The sequence below is a fragment of the Mytilus trossulus genome, unplaced genomic scaffold, assembly GCF_036588685.1.
Source record: "Mytilus trossulus isolate FHL-02 unplaced genomic scaffold, PNRI_Mtr1.1.1.hap1 h1tg000070l__unscaffolded, whole genome shotgun sequence".
Taxonomy (NCBI): domain Eukaryota; kingdom Metazoa; phylum Mollusca; class Bivalvia; order Mytilida; family Mytilidae; genus Mytilus; species Mytilus trossulus.
Genome location: NW_026963294.1, coordinates 2,078,933 through 2,100,768, shown reverse-complemented (window position 1 = coordinate 2,100,768; position 21,836 = coordinate 2,078,933). Strand labels below are relative to the sequence as shown.

At 37.9% G+C, this 21,836-nt stretch overlaps 1 protein-coding gene across 3 annotated transcripts in view; it reads left to right on the top strand.

Annotated features, from left to right (window-relative positions):
* The window catches only part of LOC134699434 (phospholipid scramblase 1-like), a 29,321-nt gene extending 7,709 nt beyond the window's left edge, over positions 1-21,612 (top strand). The window contains exons 4-11 of one of the 3 annotated variants that reach the window (XM_063561033.1): positions 1,019-1,090; positions 2,448-2,524; positions 3,706-3,833; positions 4,512-4,626; positions 16,516-16,612; positions 18,512-18,570; positions 19,802-19,847; positions 21,007-21,612. In XM_063561033.1, the coding sequence (XP_063417103.1) occupies positions 1,019-1,090; positions 2,448-2,524; positions 3,706-3,833; positions 4,512-4,626; positions 16,516-16,612; positions 18,512-18,570; positions 19,802-19,840 (587 nt within the window). In that variant the 3' untranslated portion in view covers positions 19,841-19,847; positions 21,007-21,612. The remainder of the gene's footprint in view (positions 1-1,018; positions 1,091-2,447; positions 2,525-3,705; positions 3,834-4,511; positions 4,627-16,515; positions 16,613-18,511; positions 18,571-19,801; positions 19,848-21,006) is intronic. The other 2 variants (XM_063561031.1, XM_063561032.1) reach the window with 2 other exon arrangements.
* The last annotated feature ends 224 nt before the right edge of the window (positions 21,613-21,836 follow it).

The following is a 21,836-nucleotide window of genomic DNA, read 5'->3' as shown; positions in this document are numbered from 1 at the left end:
GTAGCACATACCTACCAACTGTCACTATTTGAGGGGATTTCCCCCATGGAGGCTCTCAAATTGAAATTTTGAAAGAGCAATTTTGTCCACAATTTAAAAAAAACAATTACTCGTAATTTTACAATGACTTTAGGCTTATAAAAGTATGAAAAAGCCAAAAAAAAAAAAAACCAACATCAAAATGTATTTGCAGGCCCCCTTGAAGGTTTTTAAGGACTATGCCAGCCATCTTGCACGCGAAACCCCCATGGGCATTTTGAAAAGTTGACAGATATGGTAGCAGAGTGTCGACAGTATTGAAAGGATAGACATTTGGCATGACACTGGACAATGAGGATATACATGTATTGGATATGACAGACATTTAGCATAGCAAGTCACCCAGGGACAACTCAAAGAGTTGCTACAAGGATGTTGCAATAAAAGAAATATGTCCAAAACAAAAACAACAAAATACAATTTAAAATAATGTTACTTAATTTGACTCAATACATGGCTTTGAAATAACAGTCAGTTAACTGTGAGTACTCTCAGATCTGTACCTAGTGTCTTTATGTTGTTGGGATGTACAAGTACCTGGCCACGTCCACTTGTATTTCTATCCATCTGATGAGTTAAGAAGCCTTTTTTCAACTAATTTCTATAGTTCGTTCTTATGTTGTGCTGTCTTAGCATGAAGGGAGGGTTGGGATCCCGCTAACATGTTTAACCCCGCAACATTCTGTATATATGTGCCTGCCCAAGTCAAGAACCTGTAATGCAGTGGTTGTCGTTTTTTTAAGTGTTACATATTTGGCCGTTAGTTTTCTCGTTTGAATTGTTTTACGTTGTAATTTTGGGGCATTTTATAGCTGCCTACGCGGTTTGGGCTTTGTTCATTGTTGAAGGCCGTACGGTGACCTATAGTTGATAATTTCTGTGTCATTTTGGTATTTTGTTGAGAGTTGTTTCATTGGCAATCATACCACATCTTCTTTTTTATATTTATTATCTAGTTTAAAGATGTTTTCTATTGCAGCAACGTGGGAAAAAGCAAACAAGTACAAAATACTAAACAACCAAAGCGAACAAGTTTACTTTGTGTCTGAAGGTAACGCAATATTTGTATTATAAAAAAGAAGATGTGGTATGATTGCCAATGAGACAACTATCCACAAAAGACAAAAATGACACAAACATTAACAACTATAGGTCACCGTACGGCCTTCAACAAAAGATCAAAGCCCATACCGCACTAACGGCCTTATTTAAGTAAAAAAATATGTAACACATAAACAAACGACAACCACTGAATTACAGGATGGGACAGGCACATACATACAGAATGTGGCGGGGTTAAACATGTTAGCGGGATCCCAACCCTCCCCCTAACCTGGGACAGTGGTATAACAGTACAACATAAGAACGAACTATAAAAATCAGTTGAAAAAGGCTTAACTCATCAGATAGACAAAAAATACAAGTGGACGTGGCCGTTTTTCAATTAGTTGTAACTAGCGGTATTAATTTTTGATAAACCACGTTATTCATATAACATATTATGTTCTAGTCCTCAATATGCATTTAACTTCACACTGAAAGTATAACATTTGGAAATGAAGGAACGTTGTTCCAAATCAGAATTCCAAACAACAACATTAAACACAATGTTCTTTATATAAAATATGGCTCGTCGACTAACTGTTTAGCAAAATTATATGACTTACAAATGAATAAAGAATTTGAAAATGGAATCTTGTATAATTAGTAAATTTATTGGGATAATGTTTTTGAACATACACATTACAATTAAATTTCGCATGTCCGTAATTTCGCAGAGCCTTAAAATTATATTTTATTGATAAATCCCAAAATGCAAAACTTTAAAAGGAGGGGATACAGCAAACTAGGGACACATCGTGTTTTGTTTTTTTTTAATTTGACGAACTTTGACCGTGTGATTTAAAAAAAGAATTACGATAGTTAAGCAGATGTAGGGAAACAGAACAATAAAATTGAGAATGGAAATGGGGGATGTATCAAAGAGACAACAACCCGACCAAATATAAAACACAACAGCAGAAGGTCACCAACAGGTCTTCAATGTAGCGAGAAATTCCCGCACCTGGAGGCGTCCTTCAGCTGGCCTCTAAACAAATATATACTAGTTCAGTGGTAATTAACGCCATACTAGTTTCCAAATTGTACACAAGAAACTAAAATTAAAATAATACAAGACTTACAAAGGCCAGAGGCTCCAGTATACAAATATCCAAGTTGATTTCCGAATTGAACAGGAAGATTGAAGAAGTTGACCCTTGACTTTCTTTAATTTTTTTTCGATTTTTTAATGGAGATAAATATTTTCATATTTAAATAGAGGCAACAGTAGTATAACTCTGTTCAAAAGTCACAAATAATTCCTAATTTCATGTATAGCTCTATGCAATAAAATTTTATATTGTTAGAGTCAGATAAATGGAATAGACAATTACAAGGACCGGACCGAGGATTCAATCTTCGTGTACTTGACAATACATCACAGGTAAGTGTATAGAGCACATTCTTTCCACATTCGTTACATCTCGGCAGATTCCGTACCTTCATCTAGATTGACGGAGAATAACGGATTCATCCGAGGATTGCCGATTGATGTTAGTGTGCGTCCGTCACAACTCGGCCGATTCCGTACCTTCATTTAATATAGAAGGAGAATAACGGATTCACCCGAGGATTGCCGATTGATGTTAGGGTGCGTCCGTCACAACTCGGCCGATTCCGTACCTTCATCTAGATTGACGGAGAATAACGGATTTATCCGAGGATTGCCGATTGATGTTAGGGTGCGTCCGTCACAACTCGGCCGATTCCGTACCTTCATCTAATATAGAAGGAGAATAACGGATTCATCCGAGGATTGCCGATTAGTTCTTTCAATTCTGAATTTAGTAGATGTAGTTCTGGGAAACCCGTTTTCACATGGATACCGGCGAGACAATGGAAACTGATATAAATAGGAAGATGTGGAATTATTGCTATTGAGATAACTTTTCATCTAAGTAACAATGTATAAAAAGTTGAGAGTTGTAACCTTTTCTGCACACTGAAAGTATACAAACTGTAAATAATGGAAAAGAATTTTTTTCTTTTGACAAATACTGGTTAAAACTGAAAAGTTATGAAATCAGGCCTCATCTTACATAGTGCATTGCAAAGGTGTATAATTGAGGCGAAAGATACAAAAGGAACATTCAAACTCGAAAATAACTTACAACGCCTAGCTGAAAAAAAGACAGAGACAAACAGACAAACAACAGTACACAAAACACAACACATCAAACTAAATACCGAGTGTGCAATACGAACTGTGCCAAAAACCGATTGATGATCTAAAATGCTCCGGAATATTAAGCAGTCCCTTCGCCGCATGTCTTAATCTGTCAATGTAATGCAGCATACGAACATATTGAATAAAATCAGCAGATCGCAGAGTTATTTCCCTTTTATTACTTTTTATATTGCGTTTTACAGTATACGTATATCCAAGTAGAAGCTACAGGTAGTTTGAAAGATAACTTTGCATTCTAATCAAAATATATAAAACAAATATATGTATACATAGGCTTTCAACCCTGAAATCAACCGTTGCATGATCCTGAGGTAAAGTAGTTCTTATATGTAGAAGGTAAAACTTATTTATTTCTGCTTCTGCTTATTTTTTAAAAGGAGGTTATGCGTTTCTCTAGAGAACACATATGCTGCGGTGGATGTTGTTGTGGTTATTGTGAAAGTCTTCGCCAAGTGCTGACCGTAGAGGCACCAGTCGGGGATGTAATTGGATATGTTCGACAGGAGTAAGTACTCATTCGCGATCCTACCATTGTCATCTTTTTCTCTCACAGCCAGAGACGCCCCTCTCATAGTTTATATCACGTGATTCTTTTAAAATCACCTTTCTACTGAAAAGTGAACATTGAATGATCTTTCTCTTTCAATCAAAGAATTGCTAGAATCGGTGACATCTCATAAATCCCCTTCTGCATGATTCTTAAAAAGATATATTTCGAAATACTAAGCATTTTCTGCCCCATGAATAGATTACCTGGCTAAGCAGTATTTGGCAACACTTTTAGGAAATTTGTTGCTCTTCAACTTCGTACTTTGTTTAGCCTTTTTCATTCGAGCGTTTCTACTGAATCTTTTCCAGACGAAACGTGCATCTGACGTACAAAATTTCTATCTTGGAATCTATGATGATTATATTTACTACGTCATCAACAGCCTAAGACTAACATCAGATTGTGCAATGTCAAAATGTCATACTTACACAGCTAGAACGAGAAATCATTATACGAATGAATGCAACAGGTAGACTGGGATTCATATTTTTCCTACTTAATGCAAAGCTTTTTAATTATTTGATATGAATTCAAAACAAATGGAAACTCCTTCTATACTTTTGGTGACGAAAACTTAAAAAAAAATAACTAACGATTTAATTTCTATCGGGGGAAAAAAATGTTTCTTTTCAGGTTTAACAAATCTGGACCTTGTTATTCAGTCAGAGATGCAGAAGACACCATCGTTTATAAGATTACTGGACCTTGCTGTGTATGTGACTGTCCCTGTAATAGAGTTAGATTTCCGGTAAGATTACTGGACCATGCTGTGTATGTGACTGTCCCTGCAATAGAGTTAGATTTCCGGTAAGATTACTGGACCTTGCTGTGTATGTGACTCTGTCTGTAATAGAGTTAGATTTCCGGTAAGATTACTGGACCTTGCTGTGTATGTGACTGTCCCTGTAATAGAGTTAGATTTCCGGTAAGATTACTGGACCTTGCTGTGTATGTGACTGTCCCTGCAATAGAGTTAGATTTCCGGTAAGATTACTGGACCATGCTGTGTATGTGACTGTCCCTGCAATAGAGTTAGATTTCCGGTAAGATTACTGGACCTTGCTGTGTATGTGACTGTCCCTGCAATAGAGTTAGATTTCCGGTAAGATTACTGGACCTTGCTGTGTATGTGACTGTCCCTGTAATAGAGTTAGATTTCCGGTAAGATTACTGGACCTTGCTGTGTATGTGACTGTCCCTGTAATAGAGTTAGATTTCCGGTAAGATTACTGGACCTTGCTGTGTATGTGACTGTCCCTGTAATAGAGTTAGATTTCCGGTAAGATTACTGGACCTTGCTGTGCATGTGACTGTCCCTGTAATAGAGTTAGATTTCCGGTAAGATTACTGGACCTTGCTGTGTATGTGACTGTCCCTGTAATAGAGTTAGATTTCCGGTAAGATTACTGGACCTTGCTGTGTATGTGACTGTCCCTGCAATAGAGTTAGATTTCCGGTAAGATTACTGGACCTTGCTGTGTATGTGACTGTCCCTGCAATAGAGTTAGATTTCCGGTAAGATTACTGGACCTTGCTGTGTATGTGACTGTCCCTGCAATAGAGTTAGATTTCCGGTAAGATTACTGGACCTTGCTGTGTATGTGACTGTCTCTGCAATAGAGTTAGATTTCCGGTAAGATTACTGGACCATGCTGTGTATGTGACTGTCCCTGCAATAGAGTTAGATTTCCGGTAAGATTACTGGACCTTGCTGTGTATGTGACTGTCCCTGCAATAGAGTTAGATTTCCGGTAAGATTACTGGACCTTGCTGTGTATGTGACTGTCTCTGCAATAGAGTTAGATTTCCGGTAAGATTACTGGACCATGCTGTGTATGTGACTGTCCCTGCAATAGAGTTAGATTTCCGGTAAGATTACTGGACCTTGCTGTGTATGTGACTGTCCCTGTAATAGAGTTAGATTTACGGTAAGATTACTGGACCTTGCTGTGTATGTGACTGTCCCTGTAATAGAGTTAGATTTCCGGTAAGATTACTGGACCTTGCTGTGTATGTGACTGTCCCTGTAATAGAGTTAGATTTCCGGTAAGATTACTGGACCTTGCTGTGTATGTGACTCTCCCTGCAATAGAGTTAGATTTCCGGTAAGATTACTGGACCTTGCTGTGTATGTGACTGTCCCTGCAATAGAGTTAGATTTCCGGTAAGATTACTGGACCTTGCTGTGTATGTGACTGTCCCTGTAATAGAGTTAGATTTCCGGTAAGATTACTGGACCTTGCTGTGTATGTGACTGTCCCTGCAATAGAGTTAGATTTCCGGTATGATTACTGGACCTTGCTGTGTATGTGACTGTCCCTGTAATAGAGTTAGATTTCCGGTAAGATTACTGGACCTTGCTGTGTATGTGACTCTCCCTGTAATAGAGTTAGATTTCCGGTAAGATTACTGGACCTTGCTGTGTATGTGACTGTCCCTGCAATAGAGTTAGATTTCCGGTAAGATTACTGGACCTTGCTGTGTATGTGACTCTCCCTGTAATAGAGTTAGATTTCCGGTAAGATTACTGGACCTTGCTGTGTATGTGACTGTCCCTGCAATAGAGTTAGATTTCCGGTAAGATTACTGGACCTTGCTGTGTATGTGACTCTCCCTGCAATAGAGTTAGATTTCCGGTAAGATTACTGGACCTTGCTGTGTATGTGACTCTCCCTGTAATAGAGTTAGATTTCCGGTAAGATTACTGGACCTTGCTGTGTATGTGACTGTCCCTGTAATAGAGTTAGATTTCCGGTAAGATTACTGGACCTTGCTGTGTATGTGACTCTCCCTGTAATAGAGTTAGATTTCCGGTAAGATTACTGGACCTTGCTGTGTATGTGACTGTCCCTGTAATAGAGTTAGATTTCCGGTAAGATTACTGGACCTTGCTGTGTATGTGACTGTCCCTGCAATAGAGTTAGATTTCCGGTAAGATTACTGGACCTTGCTGTGTATGTGACTCTCCCTGTAATAGAGTTAGATTTCCGGTAAGATTACTGGACCTTGCTGTGTATGTGACTGTCCCTGTAATAGAGTTAGATTTCCGGTAAGATTACTGGACCTTGCTGTGCATGTGACTGTCCCTGTAATAGAGTTAGATTTCCGGTAAGATTACTGGACCTTGCTGTGTATGTGACTGTCCCTGTAATAGAGTTAGATTTCCGGTAAGATTACTGGACCTTGCTGTGTATGTGACTGTCCCTGCAATAGAGTTAGATTTCCGGTAAGAATACTGGACCTTGCTGTGTATGTGACTGTCCCTGTAATAGAGTTAGATTTCCGGTAAGATTACTGGACCTTGCTGTGTATGTGACTGTCCCTGTAATAGAGTTAGATTTCCGGTAAGATTACTGGACCTTGCTGTGTATGTGACTGTCCCTGTAATAGAGTTAGATTTCCGGTAAGATTACTGGACCTTGCTGTGTATGTGACTGTCCCTGTAATAGAGTTAGATTTCCGGTAAGATTACTGGACCTTGCTGTGTATGTGACTCTCCCTGTAATAGAGTTAGATTTCCGGTAAGATTACTGGACCTTGCTGTGTATGTGACTGTCCCTGTAATAGAGTTAGATTTCCGGTAAGATTACTGGACCTTGCTGTGTATGTGACTGTCCCTGCAATAGAGTTAGATTTCCGGTAAGATTACTGGACCTTGCTGTGTATGTGACTGTCCCTGTAATAGAGTTAGATTTCCGGTAAGATTACTGGACCTTGCTGTGTATGTGACTGTCCCTGCAATAGAGTTAGATTTCCGGTAAGATTACTGGACCTTGCTGTGTATGTGACTGTCCCTGCAATAGAGTTAGATTTCCGGTAAGATTACTGGACCTTGCTGTGTATGTGACTGTCTCTGCAATAGAGTTAGATTTCCGGTAAGATTACTGGACCATGCTGTGTATGTGACTGTCCCTGCAATAGAGTTAGATTTCCGGTAAGATTACTGGACCTTGCTGTGTATGTGACTGTCCCTGCAATAGAGTTAGATTTCCGGTAAGATTACTGGACCTTGCTGTGTATGTGACTGTCCCTGCAATAGAGTTAGATTTCCGGTAAGATTACTGGACCTTGCTGTGTATGTGACTGTCCCTGCAATAGAGTTAGATTTCCGGTAAGATTACTGGACCTTGCTGTGTATGTGACTGTCCCTGTAATAGAGTTAGATTTCCGGTAAGATTACTGGACCTTGCTGTGTATGTGACTGTCCCTGTAATAGAGTTAGATTTCCGGTAAGATTACTGGACCTTGCTGTGTATGTGACTGTCCCTGTAATAGAGTTAGATTTCCGGTAAGATTACTGGACCTTGCTGTGTATGTGACTGTCCCTGCAATAGAGTTAGATTTCCGGTAAGATTACTGGACCTTGCTGTGTATGTGACTGTCTCTGCAATAGAGTTAGATTTCCGGTAAGATTACTGGACCATGCTGTGTATGTGACTGTCCCTGCAATAGAGTTAGATTTCCGGTAAGATTACTGGACCTTGCTGTGTATGTGACTGTCCCTGTAATAGAGTTAGATTTCCGGTAAGATTACTGGACCTTGCTGTGTATGTGACTGTCCCTGTAATAGAGTTAGATTTCCGGTAAGATTACTGGACCTTGCTGTGTATGTGACTGTCCCTGTAATAGAGTTAGATTTCCGGTAAGATTACTGGACCTTGCTGTGTATGTGACTCTCCCTGCAATAGAGTTAGATTTCCGGTAAGATTACTGGACCTTGCTGTGTATGTGACTGTCCCTGCAATAGAGTTAGATTTCCGGTAAGATTACTGGACCTTGCTGTGTATGTGACTGTCCCTGTAATAGAGTTAGATTTCCGGTAAGATTACTGGACCTTGCTGTGTATGTGACTGTCCCTGCAATACAGTTAGATTTCCGGTAAGATTACTGGACCTTGCTGTGTATGTGACTGTCCCTGTAATAGAGTTAGATTTCCGGTAAGATTACTGGACCTTGCTGTGTATGTGACTCTCCCTGTAATAGAGTTAGATTTCCGGTAAGATTACTGGACCTTGCTGTGTATGTGACTGTCCCTGCAATAGAGTTAGATTTCCGGTAAGATTACTGGACCTTGCTGTGTATGTGACTCTCCCTGTAATAGAGTTAGATTTCCGGTAAGATTACTGGACCTTGCTGTGTATGTGACTGTCCCTGCAATAGAGTTAGATTTCCGGTAAGATTACTGGACCTTGCTGTGTATGTGACTCTCACTGCAATAGAGTTAGATTTCCGGTAAGATTACTGGACCTTGCTGTGTATGTGACTCTCCCTGTAATAGAGTTAGATTTCCGGTAAGATTACTGGACCTTGCTGTGTATGTGACTGTCCCTGTAATAGAGTTAGATTTCCGGTAAGATTACTGGACCTTGCTGTGTATGTGACTCTCCCTGTAATAGAGTTAGATTTCCGGTAAGATTACTGGACCTTGCTGTGTATGTGACTGTCCCTGTAATAGAGTTAGATTTCCGGTAAGATTACTGGACCTTGCTGTGTATGTGACTGTCCCTGCAATAGAGTTAGATTTCCGGTAAGATTACTGGACCTTGCTGTGTATGTGACTCTCCCTGTAATAGAGTTAGATTTCCGGTAAGATTACTGGACCTTGCTGTGTATGTGACTGTCCCTGTAATAGAGTTAGATTTCCGGTAAGATTACTGGACCTTGCTGTGTATGTGACTGTCCCTGTAATAGAGTTAGATTTCCGGTAAGATTACTGGACCTTGCTGTGTATGTGACTGTCCCTGTAATAGAGTTAGATTTCCGGTAAGATTACTGGACCTTGCTGTGCATGTGACTGTCCCTGTAATAGAGTTAGATTTCCGGTAAGATTACTGGACCTTGCTGTGTATGTGACTGTCCCTGTAATAGAGTTAGATTTCCGGTAAGATTACTGGACCTTGCTGTGTATGTGACTGTCCCTGCAATAGAGTTAGATTTCCGGTAAGATTACTGGACCTTGCTGTGTATGTGACTGTCCCTGTAATAGAGTTAGATTTCCGGTAAGATTACTGGACCTTGCTGTGTATGTGACTGTCCCTGTAATAGAGTTAGATTTCCGGTAAGATTACTGGACCTTGCTGTGTATGTGACTGTCCCTGTAATAGAGTTAGATTTCCGGTAAGATTACTGGACCTTGCTGTGTATGTGACTGTCCCTGTAATAGAGTTAGATTTCCGGTAAGATTACTGGACCTTGCTGTGTATGTGACTCTCCCTGTAATAGAGTTAGATTTCCGGTAAGATTACTGGACCTTGCTGTGTATGTGACTGTCCCTGTAATAGAGTTAGATTTCCGGTAAGATTACTGGACCTTGCTGTGTATGTGACTGTCCCTGCAATAGAGTTAGATTTCCGGTAAGATTACTGGACCTTGCTGTGTATGTGACTGTCCCTGTAATAGAGTTAGATTTCCGGTAAGATTACTGGACCTTGCTGTGTATGTGACTGTCCCTGCAATAGAGTTAGATTTCCGGTAAGATTACTGGACCTTGCTGTGTATGTGACTGTCCCTGCAATAGAGTTAGATTTCTGGTAAGATTACTGGACCTTGCTGTGTATGTGACTGTCTCTGCAATAGAGTTAGATTTCCGGTAAGATTACTGGACCATGCTGTGTATGTGACTGTCCCTGCAATAGAGTTAGATTTCCGGTAAGATTACTGGACCTTGCTGTGTATGTGACTGTCCCTGCAATAGAGTTAGATTTCCGGTAAGATTACTGGACCTTGCTGTGTATGTGACTGTCTCTGCAATAGAGTTAGATTTCCGGTAAGATTACTGGACCATGCTGTGTATGTGACTGTCCCTGCAATAGAGTTAGATTTCCGGTAAGATTACTGGACCTTGCTGTGTATGTGACTGTCCCTGTAATAGAGTTAGATTTCCGGTAAGATTACTGGACCTTGCTGTGTATGTGACTGTCCCTGTAATAGAGTTAGATTTCCGGTAAGATTACTGGACCTTGCTGTGTATGTGACTGTCCCTGTAATAGAGTTAGATTTCCGGTAAGATTACTGGACCTTGCTGTGTATGTGACTCTCCCTGCAATAGAGTTAGATTTCCGGTAAGATTACTGGACCTTGCTGTGTATGTGACTGTCCCTGCAATAGAGTTAGATTTCCGGTAAGATTACTGGACCTTGCTGTGTATGTGACTGTCCCTGTAATAGAGTTAGATTTCCGGTAAGATTACTGGACCTTGCTGTGTATGTGACTGTCCCTGCAATAGAGTTAGATTTCCGGTATGATTACTGGACCTTGCTGTGTATGTGACTGTCCCTGTAATAGAGTTAGATTTCCGGTAAGATTACTGGACCTTGCTGTGTATGTGACTCTCCCTGTAATAGAGTTAGATTTCCGGTAAGATTACTGGACCTTGCTGTGTATGTGACTGTCCCTGCAATAGAGTTAGATTTCCGGTAAGATTACTGGACCTTGCTGTGTATGTGACTCTCCCTGTAATAGAGTTAGATTTCCGGTAAGATTACTGGACCTTGCTGTGTATGTGACTGTCCCTGCAATAGAGTTAGATTTCCGGTAAGATTACTGGACCTTGCTGTGTATGTGACTCTCCCTGCAATAGAGTTAGATTTCCGGTAAGATTACTGGACCTTGCTGTGTATGTGACTCTCCCTGTAATAGAGTTAGATTTCCGGTAAGATTACTGGACCTTGCTGTGTATGTGACTGTCCCTGTAATAGAGTTAGATTTCCGGTAAGATTACTGGACCTTGCTGTGTATGTGACTCTCCCTGTAATAGAGTTAGATTTCCGGTAAGATTACTGGACCTTGCTGTGTATGTGACTGTCCCTGCAATAGAGTTAGATTTCCGGTAAGATTACTGGACCTTGCTGTGTATGTGACTGTCCCTGTAATAGAGTTAGATTTCCGGTAAGATTACTGGACCTTGCTGTGTATGTGACTCTCCCTGCAATAGAGTTAGATTTCCGGTAAGATTACTGGACCTTGCTGTGTATGTGACTGTCCCTGCAATAGAGTTAGATTTCCGGTAAGATTACTGGACCTTGCTGTGTATGTGACTGTCCCTGTAATAGAGTTAGATTTCCGGTAAGATTACTGGACCTTGCTGTGTATGTGACTGTCCCTGCAATAGAGTTAGATTTCCGGTATGATTACTGGACCTTGCTGTGTATGTGACTGTCCCTGTAATAGAGTTAGATTTCCGGTAAGATTACTGGACCTTGCTGTGTATGTGACTCTCCCTGTAATAGAGTTAGATTTCCGGTAAGATTACTGGACCTTGCTGTGTATGTGACTGTCCCTGCAATAGAGTTAGATTTCCGGTAAGATTACTGGACCTTGCTGTGTATGTGACTCTCCCTGTAATAGAGTTAGATTTCCGGTAAGATTACTGGACCTTGCTGTGTATGTGACTGTCCCTGCAATAGAGTTAGATTTCCGGTAAGATTACTGGACCTTGCTGTGTATGTGACTCTCCCTGCAATAGAGTTAGATTTCCGGTAAGATTACTGGACCTTGCTGTGTATGTGACTCTCCCTGTAATAGAGTTAGATTTCCGGTAAGATTACTGGACCTTGCTGTGTATGTGACTGTCCCTGTAATAGAGTTAGATTTCCGGTAAGATTACTGGACCTTGCTGTGTATGTGACTCTCCCTGTAATAGAGTTAGATTTCCGGTAAGATTACTGGACCTTGCTGTGTATGTGACTGTCCCTGTAATAGAGTTAGATTTCCGGTAAGATTACTGGACCTTGCTGTGTATGTGACTGTCCCTGCAATAGAGTTAGATTTCCGGTAAGATTACTGGACCTTGCTGTGTATGTGACTCTCCCTGTAATAGAGTTAGATTTCCGGTATGATTACTGGACCTTGCTGTGTATGTGACTGTCCCTGTAATAGAGTTAGATTTCCGGTAAGATTACTGGACCTTGCTGTGTATGTGACTCTCCCAGTAATAGAGTTAGATTTCCGGTAAGATTACTGGACCTTGCTGTGTATGTGACTGTCCCTGCAATAGAGTTAGATTTCCGGTAAGATTACTGGACCTTGCTGTGTATGTGACTCTCCCTGTAATAGAGTTAGATTTCCGGTAAGATTACTGGACCTTGCTGTGTATGTGACTGTCCCTGCAATAGAGTTAGATTTCCGGTAAGATTACTGGACCTTGCTGTGTATGTGACTCTCCCTGCAATAGAGTTAGATTTCCGGTAAGATTACTGGACCTTGCTGTGTATGTGACTCTCCCTGTAATAGAGTTAGATTTCCGGTAAGATTACTGGACCTTGCTGTGTATGTGACTGTCCCTGTAATAGAGTTAGATTTCCGGTAAGATTACTGGACCTTGCTGTGTATGTGACTCTCCCTGTAATAGAGTTAGATTTCCGGTAAGATTACTGGACCTTGCTGTGTATGTGACTGTCCCTGTAATAGAGTTAGATTTCCGGTAAGATTACTGGACCTTGCTGTGTATGTGACTGTCCCTGCAATAGAGTTAGATTTCCGGTAAGATTACTGGACCTTGCTGTGTATGTGACTCTCCCTGTAATAGAGTTAGATTTCCGGTAAGATTACTGGACCTTGCTGTGTATGTGACTGTCCCTGTAATAGAGTTAGATTTCCGGTAAGATTACTGGACCTTGCTGTGTATGTGACTCTCCCTGTAATAGAGTTAGATTTCCGGTAAGATTACTGGACCTTGCTGTGTATGTGACTGTCCCTGTAATAGAGTTAGATTTCCGGTAAGATTACTGGACCTTGCTGTGTATGTGACTGTCCCTGCAATAGAGTTAGATTTCTGGTAAGATTACTGGACCTTGCTGTGTATGTGACTCTCCCTGTAATAGAGTTAGATTTCCGGTAAGATTACTGGACCTTGCTGTGTATGTGACTGTCCCTGTAATAGAGTTAGATTTCCGGTAAGATTACTGGACCTTGCTGTGTATGTGACTGTCCCTGTAATAGAGTTAGATTTCCGGTAAGATTACTGGACCTTGCTGTGTATGTGACTGTCCCTGTAATAGAGTTAGATTTCCGGTAAGATTACTGGACCTTACTGTGTATGTGACTGTCCCTGTAATAGAGTTAGATTTCCGGTAAGATTACTAGACCTTGCTGTGTATGTGACTGTCCCTGTAATAGAGTTAGATTTCCGGTAAGATGACTGGACCTTGCTGTGTATGTGACTGTCCCTGTAATAGAGTAAGATTTCCGGTACGATTACTGGACCTTGCTGTGTATGTGACTGTCCCTGCAATAGAGTTAGATTTCCGGTAAGATTACTAGACCTTGCTGTGTATGTGACTGTCCCTGTAATAGAGTTAGATTTCCGGTAAGATTACTGGACCTTGCTGTGTATGTGACTGTCCCTGCAATAGAGTTAGATTTCCGGTAAGATTACTGGACCTTGCTGTGTATGTGACTGTCCCTGTAATAGAGTTAGATTTCCGGTAAGATTACTGGACCTTGCTGTGTATGTGACTGTCCCTGTAATAGAGTTAGATTTCCGGTATGATTACTGGACCTTGCTGTGTATGTGACTGTCCTTGTAATAGAGTTAGATTTCCGGTAAGATTACTGGACCTTGCTGTGTATGTGACTGTCCCTGTAATAGAGTAAGATTTCCGGTAAGATTACTGGACCTTGCTGTGTATGTGACTGTCCCTGTAATAGAGTTAGATTTTCGGTAAGATTACTGGACCTTGCTGTGTATATGACTGTCCCTGTAATAGAGTTAGATTTCCGGTAAGATTACTGGACCTTGCTGTGTATGTGACTGTCCCTGTAATAGAGTTAGATTTCCGGTAAGATTACTGGACCTTGCTGTGTATGTGACTGTCCCTGTAATAGAGTTAGATTTCCGGTATATACACTTTTACATTAACTCCTCTTGTGCTTGAAACTCCACACTAAAATTTACGACACAAGGGACGATTTTCGTTCCCTATTGTTAATTTTCCACTTTAATTAGATGGTGATGTTTCGTTGGCACCATCTTCCGGTGTTTATATTTCACAGCTCGTTCGCTATGCCGGTGTCTGTTGATTTGGTTTTGAAGTTTGGTTGTACCTGTAGAAAACTTATTTCAAACGGGATAGCATATCCTCATTTTTACGGAAATGTTGTTAACCGTGCCCGGAAATTCAGAAATGATCCTGGTAAACTTATCGCTCCTTTAAATAAACTTATTCTATAAGTTTACCATTTCAACACTGTATTAAGATCATTGAATATTGTTTTTATTGGTATAAATATTGATTTTGTTATCAGTAAATTAAAAGCAAACGAAATATTTCTAGTATGGTATATACATATACATATTCACGGATCTACAATCTGTATGTTTTAAGGTCATTCTGTTTTCTTTATACGTTTGGTCATTTTCACTATTCTTTATTTGTTCGCCCTATTTTTAGCTATGCCTATTTTTTGGGGTTCATTTTGTCCCATCATTCTTAATTCTGTAAATTCCATTCACTACAGACCCTTATATGTTGGGAAGAATTATTTTGTTCAACTGGTAATTCTATAAAGAGCATGAAAAGTACATTTCAAGATACATGTTTGTTTGGAATTATTTTGTTTTGCATGGGTTTGGTAGACATCTGTATACAATGGTATATGCCCTTTAGGTTTTTCTTGGCAACGGTTAAATTTGTAGATGGGTTGCCGTTTCATTGATGAACACGCCACATTCCCTTTTATTTCAACATAATTGTACAACGTATTTTAAGTTCACATGTTTTCATATTTTCTTAGTTCTATAGATATTGAGATGTCCTTTAAAAGATAAAACAGACACCACTTTTACATATTGCATGATTTAACAATATTGTAAGATTGTAAGATGTAAGTCTTTACTCCACTTTGAAAGATCACTATGATTTTGAGATGAAGAACGGCGATACATGCAGTATTTCTTTCTTTAAGGTTTTCATGCTAATGAAGAGTTCCAGTCATGAATTTTTATGTTCAATACATTATTCCTTTTTTGTGTTTTGACTACTCATACATTCTAAACAGGAATCTTATGTTCAGTAGTTGTCGTTTGTTGATATGGTAAATAAGTGTTTTTCGTTTTTCGGTTTTTATATAGATTAGGCCGTTTGTTTTTCCGTTTGAGTTGATTAACACTTGTCATGTTTGGGCACTTTATAGCTTGCTGTTCGGTGTGAACCAATATTCCGTGTTGAAGACCGTACTTTCACCGATAAGGGTTTACTTTTACAAATTGTGACTTGGATGGAGAGTTGTCTCATTGTCACTCATACCGCATCTTTTTATAACTACTTTCAATAATTGTAGATAGTCGTTGATCATCTCAACGAGATTGATTTTCTCGCTTGAGCCGGTACGGCGTAAGTGAGAAAAGCAATTGAGGTGAAATGACCAATGATTATCTGTTTATCGCTATTTTACCTCTGACAACGTTGTCGATTTCATGTCAATTTTATTAGCAACGCCACGTGCCTCCTTAGTTTTTAGCGATTATTTATATATCACTCGACTTCGCTAAGAATGGAAATTATAAGTCAGCAAGATCAAAGAAAAGTTTTGTAAAACAGTGATAAAATAACATACATCCTAAACAATGAAACATTGTAAACAGTAAAAAATTCCTAATTAACAATTTACATACATCAAGAAACGTTTTATCTTACAGATAGTGTCAGCAGACGATACAGAGGAAGTAGGGGTAATCAGCAAAAATCTTGGTATAGAAAATTATTTCGGTGATGCTGATACGTTCGGTGCAAAGTGTAAGTAAGCATACTATTAGTTCAAGGGCAACTCTTTATCCACAACTGTTTTTCAAGTCAGGAAGATGGCCATTGTTATATTAATGTTCGTTTCAGTGTGTGTTGCATTTTAACGTTGATTCGTTTGTGTTTTCTCTTATTTTTGAGATATTGAGATAAGACGTGGCACGGTACTTGTCTATCCCAAATTCATGTATTTGGTTTTGATGTTATATTTGTTATTCTCGTGGTGTTTTGTCTGTTGCTTGGTCCGTTTCTGTGAGTGTGTGTGTTGCGTTTCGGTGTTGTGTCGTTGTTCTCCTCTTCTATTTAAAGCGTTTCCCTCGGTTTTAGTTTGTTACCCCGATTTTGTTTTTTGTCCATGGATTTATGAGTTTTGAACAGCGGTATACTACTGTTCCCTTTATTTATTTACTGTTAATATTTTGTTGGAATGTTGATGTATCATATCAGTTTCTTATTTTGTTCATATACGCACAAGCATGTCGTTAAGAAGAAAATATTGAAAGATTTTTAATCAAATTACAAGTCTTAAAAAAATGTTTCGGGTAGTTTTTTTATGAATGTATTTTTTACTATGTTAAATTGTTGATAACGCCACACAATAGAGCGTTATATACTGTTCCGACAAATGTATGCTAACTGTTAGACAATGTGTTAACCTCTAAACGATTTTGTTTAGTTGTTTCGTGAAGTTGAAACAATAAATTTATCGTAATAATTTTTGAAAAACTGAAGCTTTTCTACCTCAGGAATAGATAACCTTAGCTGTATTTGGCAAAACTTTTAGAATTTAGGTCCTCAGTATTCTTCCACTTCGTTCTTTATTTGGCCTTTTTTACTTTTTTGAAATTGAGCGTCACTGGTGAATCTCTATTAGACGAAACGTAAATACTGGTATCTATGATGAGTTTATTTACAACCACTGGGTCGATGCCACTGCTGGTGGAGTTTTAATTCCCCGAGGTTGACATGAATTATCATTGATATGGTCATATTTATAAATTAACTGTTTACCAAACTATTAATGTTTGAAATACTAAAGCTTTTCTACCTCAGATATATATAACCTTAGCTGTATTGGACAAAACTTTTAGGAATGCTCTCCAACTTTGTACTTTATTTGGCCTTCTTTAACTTTTTTTGGAGCGGCATTGGTGAGTCGTTGGTAGACGATACGCGCGTCTGCCGTTAATACAAAATTTTATGAGTTCATTTGCATTCGTCAAAAACTCGGCATATTCGTTACTTTCATCTAGACAAGAAGAGGTCCGAGGATTGCCGATGGGCAGGGTTGCAGACACATCTTTGTTAACATACAGGAATTTTATGCAACTGTCATACAAGTGAGATTTATAAAATCAGGTTTTATCCACAATTTTCTACACAAGAAAATTGCTTTACCGAGTAAAGAATATGGCAATTGTTATCAATTCGTTTTATGTGTTTGAACTTTTAAATTGAGGAGACTGGACAAACACCTGGGTTGAGTTCAATATCGTAGTACCTAGTTAGCGGCTATCAATATCAATGACTGCAACCAGTCTATAGCTGCTACAACATTGAACTCAACCCTGCATACATATTATTCGTGTTAACTTCTTTTTTAAGATTATTAATATGATTTTTCATGGTAATGTGTATAACCACTTTGGGAATAAATGAGTACTTCATTAATAAAAAAATATATTAATCAACCAATATTATTAGATTCACGTTTAAAACAACATTTTTAAACAGACGCCTCCGGGTGCGGGAATTTCTCGCTACATTGAAGACCTGTTGGTGACCTTCTGCTGTTGTTTTTTTATTTGGTCGGGTTGTTGTCTCTTTGACATATTCCCCATTTCCATTCTCAATTTTATTTATACAAAAATTTTTATTTTTTATTTTCCACAGTTCCACTAGATATTGATGTAAAAATCAAAGCCGTACTGCTTGGTGCAATTCTGTTGATTGTAAGTTGATATACAAATAGAGATAGATAGTATGCCAAGGATGATCACACCCTGTACATAGCTTTACTCAAAACAATAAAAATATAAAATATAAAAAACCAGTAATCAAATATTTATACCATACTTTATGCTACACAAAATTGTTTTAAATATATGGGAATTATTTTAAAAAGACAACTAAATTATGTGCTTTATATCATGTTACACGAGAAGGATAATATTTCATCTGGAACCATATCCCCAGTGACTGAGCTTGATATATAAAGACACCAGTAGTATACCGCTGTTCAAAAGTCTTAAATCGATTGAGAAAAAAAACCCAAATCAGAGTGTCTTACGGTCTAAATAGGGTTTACAGAATAATGGCAAAAAGTAAAATCACAAAAAATACTGAACTCAGAGGAAAATCCATACGGGAAGTCCATAATCACATGGCAAAATCAAATAACAAAACGCATCAAAACGAATAGACAAGAACTGTCATATTCCTGACTTGGTACAGGCATTTTCAAATGTAGAAAATGGTGGATTAAACCTGGTTCTATAGCGGTAACCCTCTCTCTTTAATAACAGTCTCATCAAATTCCGTTATATTTACATGATGCGTTAAATAAACAGTCACAATAATATTATAATGAAAAGAGAAAAAATAGGACATAAAATAGAGAATAGAGAATGATGGAGTGCAAAATAATTAAGTGCAAGAATAACTGTGGAAAATAGAGTAAAACTGATTACAGAAATGAACAATGTATAAAATAAAGAAATTATACATTTTCGGATGAGTTTAATGAAATCATTTTCATGAGAATTTTATAGAATATTATAGAGTTATTTTTAAAGATAAAGAAAAATACCGACCATGCAAGACACCTTATGTACACCCTCATATATCATTGCAATATCGGTATATATCATTCTCACGATTGTCGTTCCATACTTTGCTTATTTTTGATAGTGATCCTGTAAACTATTTTGTTGGGGATGGGGACAGGGGACAAAGGTGTTAAGACTATCGAGTTGAACAGAGATAAATGGGTTTAAAACTAAAGAATACAAAAATGGTTCAAATAAATAAAGAAGCAAATTACAATATACAAATATATCTATTTCTGCAAAAACGTGGACATACAAAATAAAGGATATATAAACATTGCATAAAAGCTGAAGGGTACAGAACTTACGACCTCTAGGTTCCGACAATCGTACATAATTTGTATTCATGTTGCAGGACTTCAGCCATTTTGAACAAGGACAACAACACTGGTAAAGAGCAGGTAGGAAAGAGGTTATGTTAATACAATGTATATAATCATAGTGTGATATCACATCTTTTCTTTTCATTTATTATATCTGGACCCTTTATGTGATGGAAAACGTATGATTTTGTCAATACTTCCCCTTTCTTAATTTACTATTGAGTTTAGTATTTTTGTTATACTTTTTGTAATATATTTTCAGACTATACATTATTTTTCACCTGTCCGTTTTTAATATGACACAAGGGTCACACAAATAAGAATAAGAACACTTCTTGTTCCTATAATGCAAAACGTGGAGTGTTCTCATGTGCAACGGTGAGGACAGCAATTCCTGTTAATAAAAGGTAAAATATTGAAGAAAAAAATAAGTATCTACTAGTATATCATGAGTCCAAATCAATTTTGAAGGAATATCAAGAATGAAAGGAAATATTGTTTAACATCAAATAGACAACATCCTAATGAAATCTTTTATTTGCAATATTAATTACACGAATGTTTAGGCCTACTTACATAAAATAGTAAATTTCAGAATCTGAAGCTCGAAAAACACTGCTGGCATGTGTTTGAAAATATAGTACACCCTGGGGGATTTAACCAAGTAGTAAAGAGGGCCCCTGTTGGATTATAATACAAAAGGTTTAAGGGTTATGCAATTACATGCTATATGTCTAGATTCTTCTATCAAAGGTATAAACTAACAAATTTAGAGCGAGGGGCCATGCTGATGATTAAAATTGCTAATAAAATGGAGGCAGCTAGAGAAACGAAAATAACTTTTGACAATGATGGGATCATTTGACGATAACGGAAGATAATTAAACGCTGAGGGATTCATGTTGTTCAGTTTGCAGTAGCCTATGCAGTGAATGTTTGTGAATGTTGTTTGCCTTTTCGTTTTTCTTTCGATCTTTTGTTACTGCGTAGCGGTATGTTCTCATCTCTTTTATTACGATTTGATGATTTAAACGATAAAAGAAAAAAATGCTAGATATTAATGCAAAGCATATGCTGTTGCAAACGATATAGTCTTGATATAAAAAAATATATATTTTAAACAAAGTACATGTACTATGATATTGCTAAAAACGGTATCCATATCAAAGTATGGGTAAAGCAGACAATTCTATGACAATATAAAGTTTGCACTGTTACTTTTTATTTTATTTTGTAGGGCTATAATAATCTCCTTTTGGAACAGCGACCAATAGAGAAAGAGATTGAAGAGTAACCCTATTAATGAGTTGTCACTTTACTTTGAACATTGTTTGTATGTTGTAATTTGTAACTGTCACCTTAGATTGGCTTGAAATTTGTGCAAATATATTCAGGTCTAATCTACCATTTACTTCATAAGGAAATGCCTGTATCATGTCAGGATTATTGCAGTTGTTCTATCGTTCGTGTGATTTTGACATGTGATAAGAATTTTGTCGTTTTTAATTGAATGTTGTGCACCAACGCAGGAATATGACAATAATTTTTTCACCGTCACTTTTGTTATTTAACTTTTTGCGATAAAATAAATCATGTATCTAACGCTATGTCAAACAATCAAACAATATGTACACAATATGTACGTATTAATGTATAATACAGCTATCATTATCAAGGATTTTCTCGTGCCATTGTTAACATGTTTAATACTTAAAAATGTTAAAAACCTTATTGTCCAGAAGTTGTTTGGTTTATAACACTTGTTTTTATTTGTTTGCCAATTAAAATGATACTGGTGTGTTTTTTTTAACAATATTGCATATTGTATATGGTGTAAAAATATATTAAAAAGACAATATTCAGCTCTTCTTTTTACAGGCAGAAAATCCCTACAACACCTGCTTTTGTTAAATAGATATAAGTTTTGGAGATAACAAATAAAATAATCAACATTATATACACCTGGTGCGCGTTGCGTTCACTGAAAACTCACTGAGACATGACTATATGGAAATAATCATTATTCAGCGTTTGGATCGGCTTTAATAAATAGAGAAAAAGTGGGTC